The 20,549-nt window shown below is 43.2% G+C and overlaps 1 protein-coding gene across 3 annotated transcripts in view; it reads left to right on the plus strand.

The window, feature by feature from the left end:
* Nucleotides 1-20,549, plus strand: part of SORCS3 (sortilin related VPS10 domain containing receptor 3) — a 631,492-nt gene that overhangs the window by 278,854 nt on the left and 332,089 nt on the right. For all 3 annotated transcript variants that reach the window (XM_054522833.2, XM_054522832.2, XM_024253734.3), the window contains exon 3: nt 5,869-5,968. In XM_054522833.2, coding sequence (XP_054378808.1) covers nt 5,869-5,968 — 100 coding nt within the window. The remainder of the gene's footprint in view (nt 1-5,868; nt 5,969-20,549) is intronic.

Below are 20,549 nucleotides of genomic sequence, written 5' to 3' on the forward strand. Positions count from 1 at the left end.
GCAGGTCAGACTGGGGGTTCCTCCCACAATGTACCAGTCTGCAGTAAGTCCTTTGGAATGCCTCTGGATGAGACAAGAACTCAGTGAACAGTTTCAGGACTCAGACTAGGAGTTGATGCCATAGAATAGTCCCAAGCACCTCTAGAAAGTTGAAGAGGGAGGATGTCCAGTCTGCCAGTCAGCATCAGGTACCTGGAGAGTAGCGTGAGTGACAGGTAGCTGGCAGGACCTGCCAGATGATGAGCAGGTGCCTGAGCAGGTGGTGAATCCAAGGAGCAGTGTCTCTTTGGAGGTACAGCCTCCTTGGAGAAGATGTTGTCAATAGCCAGTGAAGTAGAAGTTATGCCTCGAGGTGACCCACGTAGAGACGTCGCCCCAGAAAAACTTTTCTTCACAAATACACAAGAAGCCACGCCTAAGAATGCGTTGTAGCATTGTTTATAATAGCAAATTAAAGAATGTTCGTTGTAACATTGTTTATAATAGCAAATTAAAAAAAATACTTCTCAGTGGTTTGAAAGGATAAACCGTGGTTTATTCATAAGCTGAAACACTAGATAGCAGTTAAAGTGAATGAATGACCACTAGGTATGTAACACAGATACATCTCACAAGCTGAATATTGGGTGAAATAAGCAAGCTGCGGAACACATATCCTATGTGATAACACTTATGTACATGTAGAAACACTCAAAAAGGTTATGTGTTGTTTATGCACACAAACACTTGTTAAATCTAATAGTGGCCAAATGATGGGCATTGCATTGTGTTTTTCTGTGTGCTGGAAATAATTCATAAGATAAAAAGAACAAGGGATAGAGACACACATGTGTGCGCACACACACACGTGACAGTGGAGTGGGGTTGGGGTAACTGGAGCCAGGGTATGGGAGCCAGAGCCCTGTGGCTACACTGACCTCATGCCCCACCTTCCAGGTTAGCTGTGTGCACTGAACAATTCAGAATGGTAACTGGCAGAGTGCCAGGCCCATGGCTGGCTCAGTGCACTGGTGTCATGGTTCCAGTGTTCTGAACATTTCAGTCTTATGAACCTAGTGTCAAGATTTGGGAGGCTAGCTTTAAAATTGGTGAGATGAGCCTGTTTTCTCTAAGCGACCCCACTGGCTGATATCTGGAATCACAAAGTAGAGAGGATGGTTTGCTTTCTTGTAAGAGCAAGTTCTGCCAGCATAACTGTCTCTGGTAATGGGGCTGAGACCTCTCTACCATTTGCCCCTCACCCCCGGCCAAGTGGGCCCACAGAATGCTGTGGTCAGGGCAGTGTGCAGTGGCCATCCTGGAAAGGACAGAGTCGAGGGCACCGTTGGTTCCATAGGCTCCCAGGCTACCTGAGGTATCTTCATCAAATAGGACTTGTTCCTCTGAGACCAAATGAGCAGAAACTGCCAGAGGCATGGAGGAGGCTGAGACGTAGAGGGTGTCCTTTGTTGGGAAGTCCCTCTTTTCAGCAGCCACTTTTGGAAAATAGCAAAGTCAGTGTTAGTCTGTCATGCAGCTTGTGAAAGTGAGACCATGTGTGATGATCAGCGTACTATCTTTTGTGAGAGTTATTTGGATTCGGGAAGGAAGTTTGTTGTGACTTCCATCAGTCCTGCAGAGAGCCCTGAGAATTTATCTCTTCTAAGATTTTTGCTATAGATAGTATGAGGAAAAGATGATAGTTGGAAAAGAGCTTAGCATTGTGTTGGTGGTTTAATAAAATTTAAGATCCCACCTTAGGATTATGTAAGTAAACCTCTTGTGTTAATGATGGAATGGAGCTTGACAAAGATGCTTTCCTTAACCAAACTTGAGTTAGGATCCTCTGAGCTCTTTTTTAACTAGGCTCCCATGCTTGGGCATGTTCTCAAGAGTCCAATGTTTAACAAGAATCCTTCTAAGTCAGGTTAGCCAGAATCTCCCAGCCTCTGTTGCTAAGCAAAGTCCTCATCCTCCACTATAATCTAGGTAATATCTGATCACCCTGGCCTGCATTCAGCAAGAATCTTGTTAGATTAGTAGCAAAGAATTACCCTCCCCTGTTAGCAATTTTTCATCCACTGACCTCTCCTCTGCCTCTTATCAAAAATTCCCACTTTTCCTTGTTCTATTTGGAGTTGAGCCCTACGTCTTTCCCCTACTGCAAAATCCCATTGCAGTAGTCCCTCTACATAGTGCAGTAGTCCTGAATAAAGTTTACTTAATCATTTTAACCAGTGTCAGAATAATTTTTTAATAGCCTTCGAAAAGCGGCTTGTCCAGGGTAACATGTTGAGTGCATTTGAAAATCAGCTCTACAGTCTCGACTTCTAGGCTTCAGCTTCAACATTCTTTCTCCACAACATGCTGCCTTTATGCCTTCAAGAGTGTAGAATTAAGAAGTAATTAACTCTATAAAATATTTTACTTGGATTAATAAAAATGCAAATGACAGCCTCTAGAGATCACGGTCTATCTCCACTCTTGCACTGCCTAGGATATTTGCTCAGGGTGATTTGTCATTTAACCTTAATTCTACTACAAGTGAATTACAGAGCCTTCCCTAGGACAGACCTTCTAGACTGTACCGTCTGCACTGTTGTGCTAGCATCCAAAGCCTCAAGCGTGTTTTCTAGGCATTGTTTGCTGTGTGTTGAATTACCACTAGACATCAGTAGTTGGTTAAAAACTTGTGAGTAGGTTTGGACAATCTCATTCATCCATTCATTCTTACAAGTAAAGACAAATTAAAACAATACAAAAACTATTACTTTCAGCAGTTGCTTTGTACCAGGCTGGTGCTAGATACTGGAGCTGTTATAAAAAATGGTTCTTGTCTTCAAGGAGTTACAGCCAAGGAAGAGATCCCAGAATAACGACAGTGTAGCCAAACCAATAGGATTAATGCTTAAATAGAAATGCGTACAAGATAGTACGGGACCACAAAGGAGATTGTGATTAATCCCCCCCAGGAAAGCTGGAAAAGGGTGATGTTGGAGTTAGATGTTGAGGGTTGGAGGAAAATCTGCCAAGTAGAGGAAACGTATCAAGGAGATGATACGTACAGCAGCGGAGGGCAGTGAGAATGTAGGACATGATCAGGAAAGTTTGGCGAGGCTGGAGAGAAAGGGCCGGAGGAGCAAGTGGCTGGGAATGGGTCCAGAAAGGGACATTGAAGCCAGATTTTACAAGACTTAGCTTGGAAGATTCAGCTTGACTGTGTGCAGTGGGCAATTACTACCAAGGAGTGAGGTGGACAGATCTGGGGTAGAAAAATAGCCTGGTAACAGCATGGAGGATGAGTAGGGGAGGGAGAAGACTGGAAGAAGAGCATCAAACTGGGGGATTGTTGCAAACATGATGATGTATGAGCCACAGCATTGGTGTGACGGTGGAAAGGATACCAGGGTTCTAAGTTTTTTAGGACATGGAATCATTAAGACTTGAAGAGTGATCTGTGTTGTAGAGAGAAAGGCAAGGAGAAAGATTGGGAGTGATTCCCAGAGCTTCTGTGCCTGCAGTAGACAAGAGTCAGAGAATACGTCAGCTTTTGGGGGACTGATGATTAAAGTTAGCATAACTGATGACCGTGTGGAGGCAGTAGCCTAGGGAGGGGTTTGAAATAATTGATATTTGTTTATTCAGTAAACGTGCTGAGGGTGCATAATGTGTAAAACTTTGTCCTGTACATTTTGGAAAAAGGAGGAACGAACGAATGCCTCTTCACTTTTATTTTTTAACATTTTAGTATGCCTGCATTCTGTTAGGAGGTTTCCCATGTCTTATATTTTTGTAACCTCACAAATGCCTCATGAGACTAAATTATCCCCATTCTTTTTTTTTTTTTTGAAACAGAGTCTCACTCTGTCACTCAGGCTGGAGTGCCGTGGTGTGATCTCAGCTCACAGCAACCTCCGCCTCCTGGGTTCAAGCAATTCTTCTGCCTTAGCCTTCCTGAGCTGGGACTACAGGTGTGTGCCACCACACCCAGCTAATTTTTATATTTTTAGTAGAGACGGGGTTTCACCATCTTGGCCAGACTGGTCTCAAACTCCTGACCTCAGGTGATCCACCCACCTTGGCCTCCCAAAGTGCTGGGATTACAGGCGTGAATCACCACACCCGGAATCTTCATTCCTCAGATAAGGAATCTGAGGCTCCATGGTGCAAATAACTTGCACATGGTCATGCAACCAGATAGCTATGGATGTAGAATGAAACAGAGATTTTGCTACACCCAAAGTTCATGTTCTTTCCTCTTATGAGGGGAGTTTTGTGATGTTCTTTAATTCTTTGAGGAGCTTACATTGTGATTGGGGAAACAGAGCATAAAGAAATCAATCGTGACACTATTGAAGAGTTAGAGAAGAGGCATGTACAGTGCGCCTTGGGTGCCTAAGGATGGGGAAATTTGTTCTGGTGCAGAAAAGAGATGAGCGGTGATTGGGAGGAGGGCTAGAGAAGCTTTTACAGAGGAGGTGCAGGTGGGTGTTTACACTGGGCCCAGAGACCAGGAATCTGCCAGCTTGGATGAGGGTGGGGATGACTGTTAAGGGTCATTACATTGGGGAGGAGGCTGAGGTGGGAGGATGACTTAAGCCCAGGAATTTAAGGGACAAGCCATCAGGCTGATGTGATGCTATGATTGTGCCACTATACTCCATCCAGGCTGGGCAACAGAGTGAGAACCTGTCTCTTAAAAAAAAGACAAAGGTTATATAGTTTTAAGTACTAAGCTTCTGAAGCTAAGCTGTTGGCCAGGGAAGCACTGATTAGCATTAGAAGGTGGATAAAGGCTCAGAGTAAAGGCTGGGCATGGTGGTTACTAGGGCATCAAATGCCAGTTCAAAGCAAGGCTCAAAGCCAGAGTTCGGAACTGAGATTGTGGCAGGTTTCAGGCCCATATAAGGTCAGTTGACTACAGAGAAAATGCATTGACCTCTGTGCCCTTCTAAAGCTTGAGTTGGAGAAGTTTTGTAAGTCTAGCCAAGGACAGTGATGACAGGAAGAGTAGGTGAGAACTGATGATACAGGTGGTGGAAAAAGGGAGGGAGGTCTCTGTGGGCCAGGGTTTGGGGACAGGTGAACAGTATGGCAGGGAGGTCAACTACTTGAATCCCACAGTTTGGCACCCTCTCTCCCTCCTCCACCATGGAAGGCAGGATGGAAAGAAAGGAGCCTCTACTTCTGGTTTTGGCATAGGTCAGTGTGCTGGAAAGGAGGAGCAGGTAGCCAGCAGGATCATTGGGATGATGAACCCCTCCCCTGTAAGCAGCCCAGTGCCATAGGCTTTTCACCCTGGACATACCCACATCGTTGTCCCTGTGTAAAGCATCCAACCCTCTGTCTGGTGTGGTCTCATTTAGCCATTGGACCCCATAAGTTTTCTGGGCACTTCCTACCCCTCCAAGGTTCCCTTGCTTCAGGCTCAATGGAGTGGGTTGAAGTTGGTTGTACCCTGGTGACGACCTCAGGAGGCTGCTGGCCATGTTCCCATGGCCTCCACACACAACTCCCATATAGAGGGTGCGCTGGCGGGAACTTGTGTGCTTCCACAACTCCACACAGAGCTGGGGTCGGGGGGGCGCGGGGCTGAGCAGCATGGGAGTCAGGCAGTCTCCAGCAGCTCCTTTCACCAAACGACTTCACAAAGGGCAAAAAAGTAGGTCCTGAGAAAGGCTGGGAGCAAAGGGGAGCACGCTTAGGTAGTAAGCAGATGCATTAGTGTAATTGCTGTTCTAAAATTAATGGGGCTTTTTATCTCTGAAGCACTCATGTGATTTGGGAAGAAAGGTGCTGGTCGGTCGAGGGAGAGCCTGGCTTCCCTTTAGACATAGCTGTCCATTGGTAAAATGATCTCTTCCTTTCTGTTTTCTCTTTTACCTGCAGGTCGACAGATTATGGCACCACCTATGAAAAGCTGAATGACAAAGTGGGTTTGAAGACTGTCCTCAGTTACCTCTATGTCAATCCAACCAACAAAAGGAAGGTAAGAGGCTGGGTCAGTAGGTCCTGAGCACTCCTGCTGGATAGCTGTGCTGATTAGGGCCAGAGGTTAAGGAAAAAACTCAGTTGTCGTGGAATCATTTACAGAGGCCTGGTTTATATGCTGGGAACTTCATAAATGCTGTTTGTAATTCTAACAACAGGCTTGATAGTAATAATAATAATAGTGACAGCAGCAGTGATAGTAATGCCACCAGTAAAACTGTGTACCTATGTCTTATCTCAGTTATCCTCACAGTGAATCTATGGGATAGAAACTATTATGGTCCCCACTTTGCAAGAGAAGCTCAAAGAGATGAAGTAACTTTCTACCCTGAATCAGATGGTGCTAAGTAACAGATCTAGAATGTAAGCATGGGTTTGCTCAACTTCAGAGTTGAGTCTTTCCACAGCCTTCCTCTTGCTGGTACATTTTTTGAGAACCCGTTACTCCCAGGGAGATTGTTTCTCCCATGTGAAGGAAAGAAAGGCAGCTCCTGGCTTCTTCAACTTGATCCTGAGCTGCTTCTGAGGCAGAGGGCAGACCAGGCTCCTCTGGCACCTCTGCTTCTCTGCTTTCCTCTTGATTTAGCAGCCAGGATGAAATCATATAAGGTCAGACCTTGGCCATGGAAATCTACTGAGAGGAGGAGGCCTGGATTCTATGGAACAATGGGAAGTTTTAGAAAACAAATACTGCACCGTGTATTATCTTTGGGGAGATGTGCTCTTTCTCCAGCTAAGAAAGCACTGTTACTTAGAAACTTAGGCAGACATGATTCAAATACATGCACCAAAATGACCACATTAAAGGTCATTTTAATATTTCTAAAAGGCTAAAAAACAAATGGCACCACCAAGCTCTCCTCTTGCAATCTGATTTGCATTCCCCCGTGGTTTTGCCAGTGCTTTCTTCCTCAAGGTAAGCTCAGGAGCGAGCTTCAAACCATTGTGCGGATGTCTCTGATTTATAACATGCTAGAGTCCAAACTGTGGCTGAGAATTATGACTGTTTATGCTGCTCAGAGCAGAGCAGCTTTTACCTGAGCCACTAGCAGAATAATGTGCATCCATAGACTTTCTCCTCACCTCTACCTCCAGTGCCCCTAAGTACACCCAGCAAAGGGAGGGGGCAGAATTGTTGACTTATGGTTCAGCATTGGTGATAGATAGCCAAAGGATCCAGTTAGCTCTAGGGGCTCTCAGGCCCTAGACTGTGCCCACTAGCCAAGTGCCAAAGCTTTGATCATCAGGCTGGCTGTTTAGGCACCTGTTATTGATTTTATTCGAGTAGTTTCTTTTTTCTTTGTCCCAAAGCATTGCCATTTTCACATCTTTCAGTATCATTATTTAAATTATTGGATTTTAGAGCTAGAAGAAAGCACAGATTTCACCTAGACGAATGGTTATTAATAGTTTCTTTTAATTTGTTTATTTTAAAATTAACATATAACATTGTATGTATTATATTGTACAACATACTGTTTTGAAGTACATATGCGTTGTGGAATGGTTAAATCTAGCTAATTAACAAATGCAGTAACTCACAGTTACTCTGTGGTGATAATACTTAATATCTACTCTTATCATTTTTCAAGAAAACAGTATATTGCCATTAACTATAGTCATCATGCTCTACAATAGATACCTTGAACTTATTCCTCCTATATAACTGTAATTATGTATTTTTTGACCAATGTCTCCAAAACATGCCTCCCCTTTAACCATTCGACCCCTGTTAACCACCATTCTATTATCTAATTCTGAGATTAACTCTTTTAGATTCCACATATGCGTGAGATCAAATGGTATTTGTCTGTCTGTGTCTGGCTTATTTAACTTAGCATAATGTCTTCAGGTTCATCCATGTTGTCACAAAAGACAAGATTTCCTTTTTTATGGCTGAATAGTATTTTATTGTGTCTATGTGCCACATTTTCTTCGTTCATCCATTGATAGACACTTAGGTTGATCTTATATCATGGCTGTTGTGAGTAGTGCTGCAATAAACATGAGAGTGCAGAAATCTCTTGGACGTACTGGTTTCATTTTCTTTGGATATATACCCAGTAGTCGAATTGCTTGTTCATATGGTAGCTCTATTTTTAATTTTTGAGGAACTCCATACTGTTTTCTATAATGGCCATACTAATTTACATTCCCACCAACAGTGTGCCTAACAGTTTTTGGACTGCAAGTCTTTTACACATGTGATTAAAGTTCTAGGCGGCCTCTCTAGAAATATGCCTATGCCACAAAAATTTTCATACATTTTGAGGACTTTGTGGACACCTCAGATCCCACTCATGAACCCAAGATGTCCATGGAGTCTCGGTTAGAAATCATTTATCCATGCCAACAACCTCATTTTACAGATGAGAAAATTGAAGCCAAAAAAACTCACATAGCCAGATAGAAAAAGGAGCCAGGATTAGAACCCAGGACTCTTGATTGTCAGGCCAGATGTATTTGCATCAGCTCATCTTTTGCACCTTTTCTTCTTATACAGTGATAGCGTAGGGGTTCAAAATTGCTTTATGATCTTCAATTAAAGCTTGGTGCCATGTCCTTGATGGGCACATGATGAAAGTTGACTGAATCAAGCCAGCAGTGATGGTTTTCAGTTCTTCTCCTGCTCTTCTCCCTTCTTGAGAAGGAAGCAGAGGCCCACAGAGGACAACTGCCCCATGCAGCCAACTCAGCAGGTTAGGGGCAGCCTTGTCAGTTGGTCTGATGACTCCTAGTTTAGTGCTCCTCCCATCCCACACAAGTGCCTTGAGCATATTGGATCTCAGTGGGCATATGCACTTTGGGCAAAGCAAGAACTGGATATTTGGCACATGAAAAGTGCCCTCCAGCACTGATCTCTGTCTTGTATCTGGGCCACAACAGAATTAATCGTATTTTCATGTAGATGATAGATAGGCCATTTTTGTGAGGATTTTCCTAAGTGGCTCGTGAAGGTTTCTACCTGTTTGTATCTGTTTTGGAATTCATCTGTCATGTATGTTTCCTCTTAGAAAATATCATAATGATGTTTCTTTTTGTCTTTTTCTGTTTTTTTCTACTCCTGACAGTCTGAACTCTCCTTAGTGCAACTAAGAAGTTCTTAGAAGTGATAGAGACAAGGGATGGATTAAGGCAGATTCTGTGGGTTGGAAGGAACGTAGAGTTGGGATTTGGCTATCACTGGCACGGGGATACCACCTCCATTTATTCTTCCTCGTGGTGACATTCAGGCAGTGGGCTCTCAGGAGCCATTTCTCACAGAAACTATTGCTCAATAAATAGAAGTTAGGCCTATTTTGTTTTCTGGTCTGAGAAACATCACCAAAGTATAGTTAACTCCCATCTGGGAGGCACTGCCACCCAGAAAGTTAAACACACAGACATTTTCTTCACTCAGATTGGGGAAAAATAAGCATCAGGCCAATGGCATGGATTTATTTTTTTAGAAAATAGCAATAGAAATTAACGTTCATAGCTAGGCACAGTGGCTCATGCCTGTAATCCCAGCACTTTGGGAGACTGAGGTGGGTGGATCACCTGAGGTCGGGAGTTCGAGACCAGCCTGACCAACATGGAGAAACCCCGTCTCTACTAAAAATACAAAATTAGCCAGGCGTGATGGTACATGCCGTAATCCCAGCTACTCAGTAGGCTGAGGCAGGAGAATTGCTTGAACCCGGGAGGCGGAGGTTGCGGTGAGCAGAGGTCACGCCATTGCACTCCAGCCTGGGCAACAAGAGCAAAACTCTGTCTCAAGAAAAAAAAAAAAAGAAATTAATGTTCATAAGGGTCCTACATGATCTGAAGTGCTTTACTCATCATCCAAGAAAAAATGAAATTGGATTCATTTTCATTTTACTAAGTGGTATGTATTGTAATCTGAGCCTCTTGATGTTGACAGTGCACATGTAGTCTACGTTCTAACTTTCTCATAACCAGTATATTCAGCTTAGTAGAAATCCCCCTTCTCCAGCCACCTAGGCAAAATGAAAATTTGATATAGATAAAAATACTCTTATTTGTTTCTTTATTAGTCTAGAGCTCTGGAACCTTGTAACGCATCTTCGTTTTTAAGTTTCCTTCTTTACGTCTTCAAGTTTAAACTTATGGTCATATGGATACTCATCTCAGCTTGTGTTAGGCAGGATGGTTTGGATTTGGGTAGTACCCAAATTATCTGTAGCAACCCATTTCATCAGTCAGCCAGTGGCAGTAGTCTCTGGCGGATTTTTGAGTTCATCTTGTAGGAGCACTTGCTTTTCACCTAATGAGTTATTTATTTAACAGATGGCTGCTGCTTTCCTTGGAGGCTGTGAATACATCAAATGAGATCTGTTGCCCCTGGCAAAACAGTAAATTGAGCTTGTATTTATATAGTTGCTCCCAAAGCTAATTGTTGATTTTTTAAACATTTTTGAACAATATAAAATTATCCAAATACAGGTAGTTAATAAACCATTAAGTTGGAAGGAAGCAGAGGTGTTAACCTGTGTATAGTTTCCTTCTACCAGTGATCATCCCAGGTAGCACTAACTGAGCAGCTACTATCCTAAACTCCCTTTCAAGAGTTTTATCCACATGATCTCTAATCCTCCCAGCCACTTTGAAAGTAGGCAGGGTAAGAAAATAGACTTTGATAAATTACCCCAAGACTATATTGCTATAAATGGTAGATCTACAGCAGCTTTCCCAATGGGTTTATTTTGAGGACAAATTAGTCATTCAGCAATTCTGGGCTTCCTGGAGGTAGCTGAGATTTAGACTGGGAGTACTGTCTTTCTCACAGGCTGTGAGCAGGGTATAATCATTTCATCTAGCGGGTTTTATAATTCCCTGTCTAAATGAGAGTATTGATATGAAATGCACGAAGCTGCTTCAGTCAAAGTTGTCCTAGACTGCTGTTCTGTGGCATGGTGGCATCAGCATTATTTTAATGACCTTGACCCACTCTGACTATTTGATGTGAATTTTGTATACCTGGTTGTTTGCCTTTCTCTAGCCATTGGCCAATTAACTTATTGCCCGGGTTTGAGCCCAACTTCCTTATGGGAGCCCAGAATTGCTGAATGTGTCTGGTACTTGAACATGAGGAATAGTATATTAGCTCTGGAAGCAGGAGAGTGTATGGTTTGCCTCCCAGAGGAGTGGCTCCATTATGGTGGGGCTAGTGAGCTCTAGCTCACAGCTTCTCCTTCCCCTTGCATGAGATAAACATCCCTGGGTTCCCAGAACTCATTACTGTCAGTTGATTCTTGTCCTCAGGCCCATGCAGAATGGCAAGTGCCAAGGTCAAGTCTGCTGTGCTTTGTAAAAACAGGCTGAAGGCTTTGTGCCTTAACTAGAGAGGAGCCTGACTCCCATGGGCGAGCTTATTTGAGAATGAATCTTTGAGTGGACAGAGAAATGCAGGCATGTTATTGTCTAATTACTCTGGCTCCAAAGTGACTGCCACCTGCAACTTTGGAGACAGTGTATTGGAAATGGCAGAGAGCACACACTGGTCTAACAGCTAGAGAATGTGACCAAATTACTATAGTTAGAGGTACATGTCTCTCTCTCTCTCTCTCTCTCTGTGTGTGTGTGTGTGTGTGTGTGTGTGTGTGTGATTGTGTGTGATAAAAACTATAAGGTCTGACGTCAGTATAGGCTAATGAGTTCTTTCTATTGAGCTTCTAATAAGTTCTAGGCACTGGGATAAGTTCCTTACTACACTTTATTCTAAGTTTTACTATTAATCTCCTGAGCTTGGTAGTTTTATCCCCATTTGACAGATGAAGAAACTGAGGCTGAAGCAGATAGACACTTAATTTTGGAAAATAGCTAATAAGAGGGGGTCCAGGATTCCTGTTCACCTCTTTCTGCCCACGGGGTTGGTGCCACTACCACAGGTGTAAAGACCAGGTGAGTTGTAGTCATCACTCTATTAGTGGTAACCCTGTTGCCTGGGGTTTTCTGTTCATTAGTGTTAGAGGATTAGCGTTTCTTGGAGGAGGAGGGGAGTATTGCATCCTGCATTCCTAATTGATTTACCAGTGAGAAGGATGATTACTTCCAGGCTACCCTGCAGAAATATAGTGGGAATTACCAGTGAGATTCTTACAGTGAGCAAGCTGCTTTTGTCAAGCTGTTCAAGAGGCACCGCGTGTGTGGTTAGAGGCTGGTTATGCCAGTGTCGCTCTCTGGATACAACACATAACCCTGAACTATCTTTAAAATGCTGGAAAACCTTTAACCAAAACATAGCACAGAATTTTAAAATACCAGACTCCCAAGATAGTTGGAGGGTCAGGGAAAGTAAGTGGCAGGGTAACACATTTTCAGTCCACAAATATTAAAGTCTCTTACACTAAAGTAAGGCCAAAAAGGTGGAAAGGTAATTTTAGGCTGTTGAACAATCTTTTAAAAATATCTACCTCTGAGCAAAGTATGTTGTGAGGGAGGGAGTTTCCTGCTTTCAGAAATGTGCAATTTACCTGGGCAGACAAGATGCACCAAAGAAAATGACTGCCTACATAGAACTAGGTCTCAAATTCGGATGCATGCAGGGGCCAGAAGATAATGGCAAGGAAGATGTGGGCCAGGTAGAGACTTGGAAGCCCCTCTGTAAAGGGCCTTTTGCCATTAGGCTCCAAATGACTGTTGTCATGAGGGCCCAGCGTAGCCAGTTATTGTTAACATCCTTGCTATTATGTTCTGAGTTTTAAAGAGATTTTTCTATATAGATTTTAATATGAAACATCCGTGTTTTGAAATATTTAGGAGGCGGAGTTCAGGGTTTGGGGGCTAACAGGCTGTGTACCAAATCTACTGTTATCCCTGTTTCCAATTGGCAGCATGTGGCATATTCAGAGTGGTAACTAAGTCTACAGGTGAAAAGTTGGTATTTGCAAAGTGGTCTTTAGAGTCACAGGAGAACACTTAGTAGACTCTTGCTGGGGACCTGCACTGATACCCTTATTTGTGTGAGAGATAAACTAAGTCAAGTGTGGACTTACAAAGATTTCCCTTTGACTCAGAGGAAGCACATGGTTGATCCTTCAGTGCAAAGGGACTTTTTGTGTCATTGTACGGTAAGACCACTAGAGTAGGGGTACGAGGCAGATGTCTGCTTTCTGCTTCTGGTTTTGCCCCTGAGTAACTCAGTGTCTTTATATAGGCCACTTCCCTCCCAGGGCTTTCATTTCTCTATTTGTATAATGGCAAGTTTATGTTCTATGCTTTTTGAAGCCTCTTCCAGGTGGTCTGGATGGCCACCATTTAGACAGTGTTTTTCAGAGGGCTTTGTGGTACAATGTGATGATCCATGGATTCTGTGGCTCATTGGATAGCCTGTTGGGAAGTCCTTAGGAAGTGTAATCCTCATAGCTCTTAGTTCTATGACTACATGTTGGCTGGCTAAGCCCTGTTACCCAGGCTATCTTTTCTGAAGTTACAGTTCCTTGGTCAAAAGGTGGGTCCCTGAAACATACTGGCTCTGCTGGTAGAAGTCAGGGCAGCAGCACTACTTGCTGGCACAATTGAGGGGTTCTATCAGCATGAGCCAATGCAACTTCATAGGAGCATCGCAATCATTACACAGGGACGCTTAGCCCTCCTCCTGCAGGCAAGGGAGTTAGAGACGCTGCCTGTTCTGGTAACCCAGAATAGAGGACACCAAGTATTGCAATAGGGAGTGGGAGCTTAGCTCTGCTGTACCACACTCCCTCCTTCATGGCCATTGACTTAATGACGCATCAACCAGACATCTCTCCTCTGTGAGCCTTTCTTCTTCTCTTCATAACATGTGCATAATAACCCATGTGTTAAGGAGCAAAGAAGTCTCTGTTAGTGCTAGTTTCTGTTTCTATTCATAAAGGCAACAAGGGTCTATGATAATAATGACAGTAAAAATAATAATACAAGAAGGAGCTAGAGTTTTTTGAGAGTTTGCTATGTTCTGAAAATTATCCTAAATGCTTCAAATGAATTAACTCATTTAATACTTCAACAGAAACTCTATGATGTTGGCACGATCATCATGCAATTTACAGATGATGGGCATTTGGCACTGAGATGTTAGCAGTTTGCTCAGATTTGTTGCTGATGGTCATGTGCCTTGGTCTAATATGCTCATTTAACTCGTTTCCATTCATATTTAATTCTTAGACTCACTGCATATTGGAGCTTAAAGGGCTCTCAGAGACTGTGCAGACCCTCATTGAACAGAAGAGGCCACTCAGGGACTTGTCTGAGGTCATAGAGTCACTTGCCTCAGAGCTGGGGCTGGAGCAGTTTACTGACTCCTAGTCTGGTATTCTCTGCCAAGCCCATAAGGCTGGTGACAGCTGGAGAATTCTGATCTGATAGAGAACGTCGACTGAGAATAAGGTGAGCACAAATACGAAGTGGTAGGAAAATAGCATTCCACATCGGTCCTGCTGAATGTCAGTGGTGTCTTTACGGCTTACAGAGATATCCACAGCCTCTCAGTACTCCACTCTCAAAGCCCAAAGGGTATTGCAGCTGGAATCTCATTTCAAATGAACCTGGGTGGGAAACCAAGGACTTGTATTCAAAACTGCCCAGAATGGTTGAGCAGCATGACAAAGGCCAAATGGGTTGATAAAGAAACAAGAGGCTGGGTCCCTGGGAGATGAGCTATCTGGGAAAAGAATCAGGATTTCTGTTTTAAGCCTTTCTGTTAACTAGCTGTATGGCACTGGGAAGTCATTTAAATTCTCTGATCCTCACCTTCTCCATTTGTAAAATGGGGATAAAAGATCACTTACCTGTCCCCTCATTTTAGAAGCATAACTAGCATGTTAGATCTATTTGGGTGGGAGGGTTGTTAGCATTTTTTTATGAATTGCTCTTAATACTGTCCACTAGCTCCCATGTCTGGCCAGCAAAATGCTTTAATTTTTTTAAAAAAATTTACTTTAAGTTCTGGGATACATGTGCAGAATGTGCAGGTTTGTTACATAGGTATACATGTGCCATGGTGATTTGCTGTACCTATCAACCCATCATCTAGGTTTTAAGCCCTGGACGCATTAGATATTTGTCCTAATGCTCTCTCTCCCCTTTCCCCTGACAGGCCCTGGTGTGTGATGTTCCCCTTCCTGTGTCCATGTGTTCTCGTTGTTTAACTCCCACTATGAGTGAGAACATGCGATGTTTGGTTTTCTGTTACTGTGTTAGTTTGCTGAGAATGATGGTTTCCAGCTTCATCCATGTCCTTGCAAAGAACGTGAACTCAAAATGCTTTAATTTTTAACTGTAGAACACATGACTCGGTTGAGTCTTTTTTTCTTTTTTAAGAAAAGTAAGTGCCGAATTAGGGGAATTAACATAAGCATGTTGCCTTATGTTAGAATGACCAGGTTAAACCACTTAATTTTTATTTGTCCAAGGCAAACATGGTATAAGGAATATGCACTGCCAGAATAACTCCCCCTGGTGGCAGAAACCATGCTCCAAGCCCATCTGAGGTGCTGACTGCTCTTTGCCACTTTTCAATGGGCATTGCCCTGATAGTGTGAATCCCATCAATTCAGCACATGAGTGGGGAAATGAATATTTTCCCCCAAACCTTTAGGCAAAAGTAGGTTTTTGTTTGTTTGGGGCTTTTGGGTTTCTTTTTCCTCTTTTGTTTTTCACTTTTAAATCTTGAATGTTATTATTGAAGGCTGCAGGTATGGCAGGCAATGAGCAGGTGAAGAACCAATGGGCAAGTGTCCCAAAACTGACATGTTAGCTAATAGGCTTCTGAATGAATTGCTGTGGTCCACAGAGAAGGCTGGAGAAGGTAGCAAGGAGATGCTGTATCAGTTACTACAGCCTTAAAACAAAGTTGGTGTCTCTTTGGACTTTCAAATTGCTCCTATGCAGCTTATTTTATTTTTGTTTAATCAAATAAGAGAGCTTTTCCATGGCAAAAAATAAAGAACATATCTAGGAAAAAATGAGAGTTGTAATTTTGTTTGAAAGAAATAAGCTACAGTAATAGAAAGATTGTTACTACTGGGATGGAGCTGAAATCAAGATTGCAGACTGGAATCCAGGGTCCGGCTGCCTGGCTGTGCCTCTAGTGCTGACCGCAGTGGCTGCTGGGCCTCCCCTCCTGAGCTGTGAGCTGCCTGCTTTCAGGCTTCCTTGGAGAGGATGCAGCTCCCAGAGGCTTGGATTTTTAAAGAGCCTCATGTCCTGCCTTATCCAGGTGGCATGCTGCCACTTTCTCTTTCCCCATCTTCTTCCTTGTCTCTTAAAACCAGACTTGCTGACTGCCTGAGAAAGATTGATTGTTCTGCTGATGGAGAGAAATGGTCCCACTTTTGTTAATTCACAGCCATCTCATTTTTTCCTGCTTCATAAATTAACATAGTTACCAAGCAGCTAGAGCAGTGTTTTGTAGATGGGTTTAGGGGAAAATGTATGAAAGGAAGAAGTAAAAAAAAGGAAAAGAACAAAACATGAACCAAACCTCCCTCATTTACTGGTTCCGCATCCAAATGTTTTTCTTCTTGGCGTATCCAGAAAAAGAACCAGAAAAGACCCCTTGTATCCCAAAAGGGAAAGTATCAGACCCCATTAGGGCTAAGAAAGCAGAAAGGAGAATCAATGAGGGGACAGACACTGGTCTAGGAGTTTCCATCTGCCTTCGCAAGTGTGACCCAGCAATGGAATGGCTGTGAATGTGCTTCCATTCAAACTCATCACTTAAAGGAAAAAGAATCTAGAGTAATTCTTGGAAATTCAGTCTTAAGTCACAAAATCCCTTTCTCAGCAAATATATGTATATGGTTCTTTGTATAAATTACTGCAGTGTGCTCTGGCCAAGAATTTATTTAAAGGCTCATTAAAATGATTACTAGTTTTTTCTTTTGCATTTTATTTGAAAATGGGAAGAATATAAACCTATACCCTGGCTCTTCTCCAAAGTGCCCTTTAGGGTTTGCATCGAGTATATCATAATTTTTTAAAAAATAAAGATAATAATGATTTGCAGTAAGATTATCCAGACATTTTAGAGGAATAATAAAAATTAGTCACTTACTGTACTTTTTAAGTGCTTATGTTTGCTCAATATCTTTTAAAATTTTTATTTCTATTGTTGAAGTTTTTATGTGTCTGTATGTGTGTATATGTGCATCTAGGTATGTATAAAACATTTTTTCACAAAGTATTATGAAAACTTGAGAGTTAAGAAATATGAAAAAATGTCCGTTCCTCTTCCGTGTGAACTCTGATTTGGGCTGAACCAAGGATTTAAGGAAGCTTATATTCCTGGATGGCCACATACAATGCTGGTTCCATTTCACTGCCTGGCTCATTTAACCATCATAGTTGCTCAATAAAGCCTCTGAGAAGGGATTCCATTCGAGGTTAAATGGCAGCCAAGGACACACAGTAATTGTTTAGGCAGAGCCAGTGATAGGAGCAGAAAAATCAAGGCTGCAACCCAAAGGAGAGGTCATTGATCTGTATCTTGAGAGAGTCAGGCTGGATAAGAGAAAATAACAACACAGTGAACATTGATGGGGGCTTCTAAGCCAGGCCTGAAGGACCAGTGGAGATCGTGGGAGTTTTACACTTTGAAAGCCTTTAAAAAGAAGACAGCGAGCCGTGCACGGTGGCTTACACCTGTAATCCCAGCACTTTGGAAGGCCGAGGCAGGTGGATCACCTGAGGTCAGGAGTTCAAGACTAGCCTGGCGAACATGGTGAAACCAAGTCTCTACTAAAAGTACAAAAATTAGCCAGGCGTGGTGGCGGGTGTCTGTAATCCTAGCTACTCGGGAGGCTGAGGCAGGAGAATCACTTGAACCCAGGAGGTGGAGGTTGTGGTGAGCTGAGATCGTACCATTGCACTCCAGCCTGGGCAACAGAGCAAGACTCCGTCTGAAAAAAAAAAAAAGAAGACAGTGTGTATCCAAGTCTAGAAGAGTGAATGTAGCACCAAGCTTGAAGAAATATGTCATGCTGTGGCATAATCAAAGCTGGTAAAAGGTAGAGGCAAAAATCAGGCAGAATTTGGAAGAAATTTTGGGATTTGGAAAAGGAGGGAAAGGAAAGGGCAATCTGATAAGGTAATGAGGGTATAGAGGTTTTAAGCATGTGGGTTCTAGCAGTTTCAAGCTGGGAGAGAGAATAGGGTACGACTAGATATTATAGACTCCCAAAAGCCCAGGGATGGAGTTAGGACTCAGGGCAGAAGGACCTGGGGAGCCATAGCAGGCTTCTGAGCAGGGGCTTGAAAGCATGAGACCTGTGTCTCAGGAAGGCTGGTGACCAGCCTCTCAGACTGATGAGATGCCTGTGTTAAGCATCCCACTCTGTCCTCTCTTCTCGCATGCACTGCCCTCACTAGACCTTCTGGATGTGTTTTCTGAACATCACAAGCAAGAGCAATTTTAGCAAAGTGCTTGGGAAGGCAGGGTGATGTGTTCTTCCTAATGTTCCAATGCACAGCCATATAGCAAATGGATCTCACTGCCCCTGAGGTAGAGATATCTATAACAAATACAATCACCACCACTGGTGAAAGAAATGACTCGATTTTTTTTCTTCAACCAAGCAGAGAGATTGCTACTGGCAATCATGCCTCCTCGCCCCCAGTTCGTGCCCCCATTAGCAGCCCAAGGTCAGAATGACAGACCTCAGCACTTGGTACACACTCTGCTGGTGAGCATGTCTGGACAATGAGGGGCAACTGTCCTGGGATCCTCGGGTCTGCCAGATGGCTCAGGGGTGGGTTTGAAGCCAGCAAGTCTCTGTCCCCACATGTTGGGGTCTGAGCTGGCAGGGAAGTCTGAGACATTGGCCTCAGTACAAATGAAGGCCTCGGTCAGTGCTGCAGCCCTATGTCGAGGGCCTCCTGAGAGCAGATGCAGACAGTCAGGCCTGTCATCCCGCAGCATGAATCTAACTCTGAGAAATGGCTTGGGCTGTCTTATGATGACCAAACAGAGGAAATAAATGAACCAGAGAGGACAGAAGTGTGAGAAATGCATGTGATTATCTCCTTGGCAGGGCAGCCAGAGGTAGGAAAGTTTAGAGCTCCTTAATTATTCCTGGTTTCCCCCTAGGGCCCAACGAGGTAGTATGATGTGCAGGAAAGAGCGTGCAGCTCATGCTTGAGTTGCTGTGTGACCTTGAATGTATTATTTACTTCTCTAAGCCTTAGTTGTTTAATCTGTAAATGGGGCTCACAATAGTATTTTATAAAACAAAACAGCTTTAGTAATTAAATAGCATAATGTATACAGAGTACCTGGCAGAGAGTAGGTATGACTCTTTTCCCTAGTTAAATGAGCCTCTCTTCGGCTTTCCCCCCTGCTCAGTGACACCTCCCAGTTCCCAGGCACTCCATATCGACGTAGCTGGCTTTTCTATTCTGGGAGAAGGAATCTATACTTCTTTATATCAGCAAATATATAGACAAAGTTCTTTCAACTTCCACAATGAAAACAATAACAACCCCCTCCTGCATCCCTCCTGTTTCATCCTTTATTTACCCATCTGCCTGTGTGCTCTGTAGCAGGCAGGGCCCAGTGGCCCTGGGCTTCAGGCTCATCCTAACACTGAGTTAGTCCCAAAGATTCCAAGCCCTAGACAGCCCTCAGCAACAGGCTAGCCCCATTGTCTCTGGGCTTCAGGCTGGCCCCTGGGGACACAGGCTCTAAGCCTATCCCAGCAGACTCAATCAACAGGTCCATCCATGTGGATCCAGGCTGCAGGCCTGCCAGCCTAAGGACTCCAACAGCAAGCCCACCCATGGACCATGCTAACCAGTCTGCCCAGAATCTCTGGATGGCATGACTACTAAGGGAATTTCCCAGAGAAAGCCAGCGTGCGAAAACTGGAATAAGTACCTATTTTTTTCAGTTACACAGACACCAAAATATAGCCACAAGGATCAAGAACAAACAGGGAAATTTGAAATCACCTCATTAAAGGGACAAAATAAAGGACAGTGACTGATCCTAAAGAAATGACATGTATGAATTGCCTGACAAAGAATTAAAAATAGCTACTTTAAGGAAGTTCCGTAAATGTCCAGAAAATGGCAGAGAAATAATTCAATGAAATGAAGAAAACGATAAGTGATCAGAATGGGAAATTTAACAGAGAGATTGAAATAATAAAAAAATCAACCAGAAAGAATAGGAATTGCCAACATTGTGCATTGTTCTAATAAAAAAAAGGTGTAAGGTAAATACTGTTATTCTTAATTTGAGAGAGGACACATTGTGGCAAAAAGACTAAAGCTTTCCAGTTGGGCAGTGGCCAAGTCAGGTTTTGAAACCCGATTGTCAACTTTTAAACATATGCTTCATAGTAATAATAAAAATAAAAGAAAAATTAATACTGTGTGTTATTGGTCTCTCCTGGCTTAGATGGGTACCATGACCCTCTAGAACATCTCTTTATAAATCCATGAAAAGGAATATAGGTGTGGAAAGGGATGTGTTTCCTTCTAGTCCAGCAATGCCATGGCTCCATGCTGAGAAGTTCTGAAAAATATTCCCTGCCGAGAGAAGAAGTCACGGGAGTTGCTGAGTTTTCTGAAACATAGGACAAACAATACACGGGTTG

Source organism: Pongo abelii, chromosome 8, assembly GCF_028885655.2.
Source record: "Pongo abelii isolate AG06213 chromosome 8, NHGRI_mPonAbe1-v2.0_pri, whole genome shotgun sequence".
Classification (NCBI taxonomy): Eukaryota; Metazoa; Chordata; class Mammalia; order Primates; family Hominidae; genus Pongo; species Pongo abelii.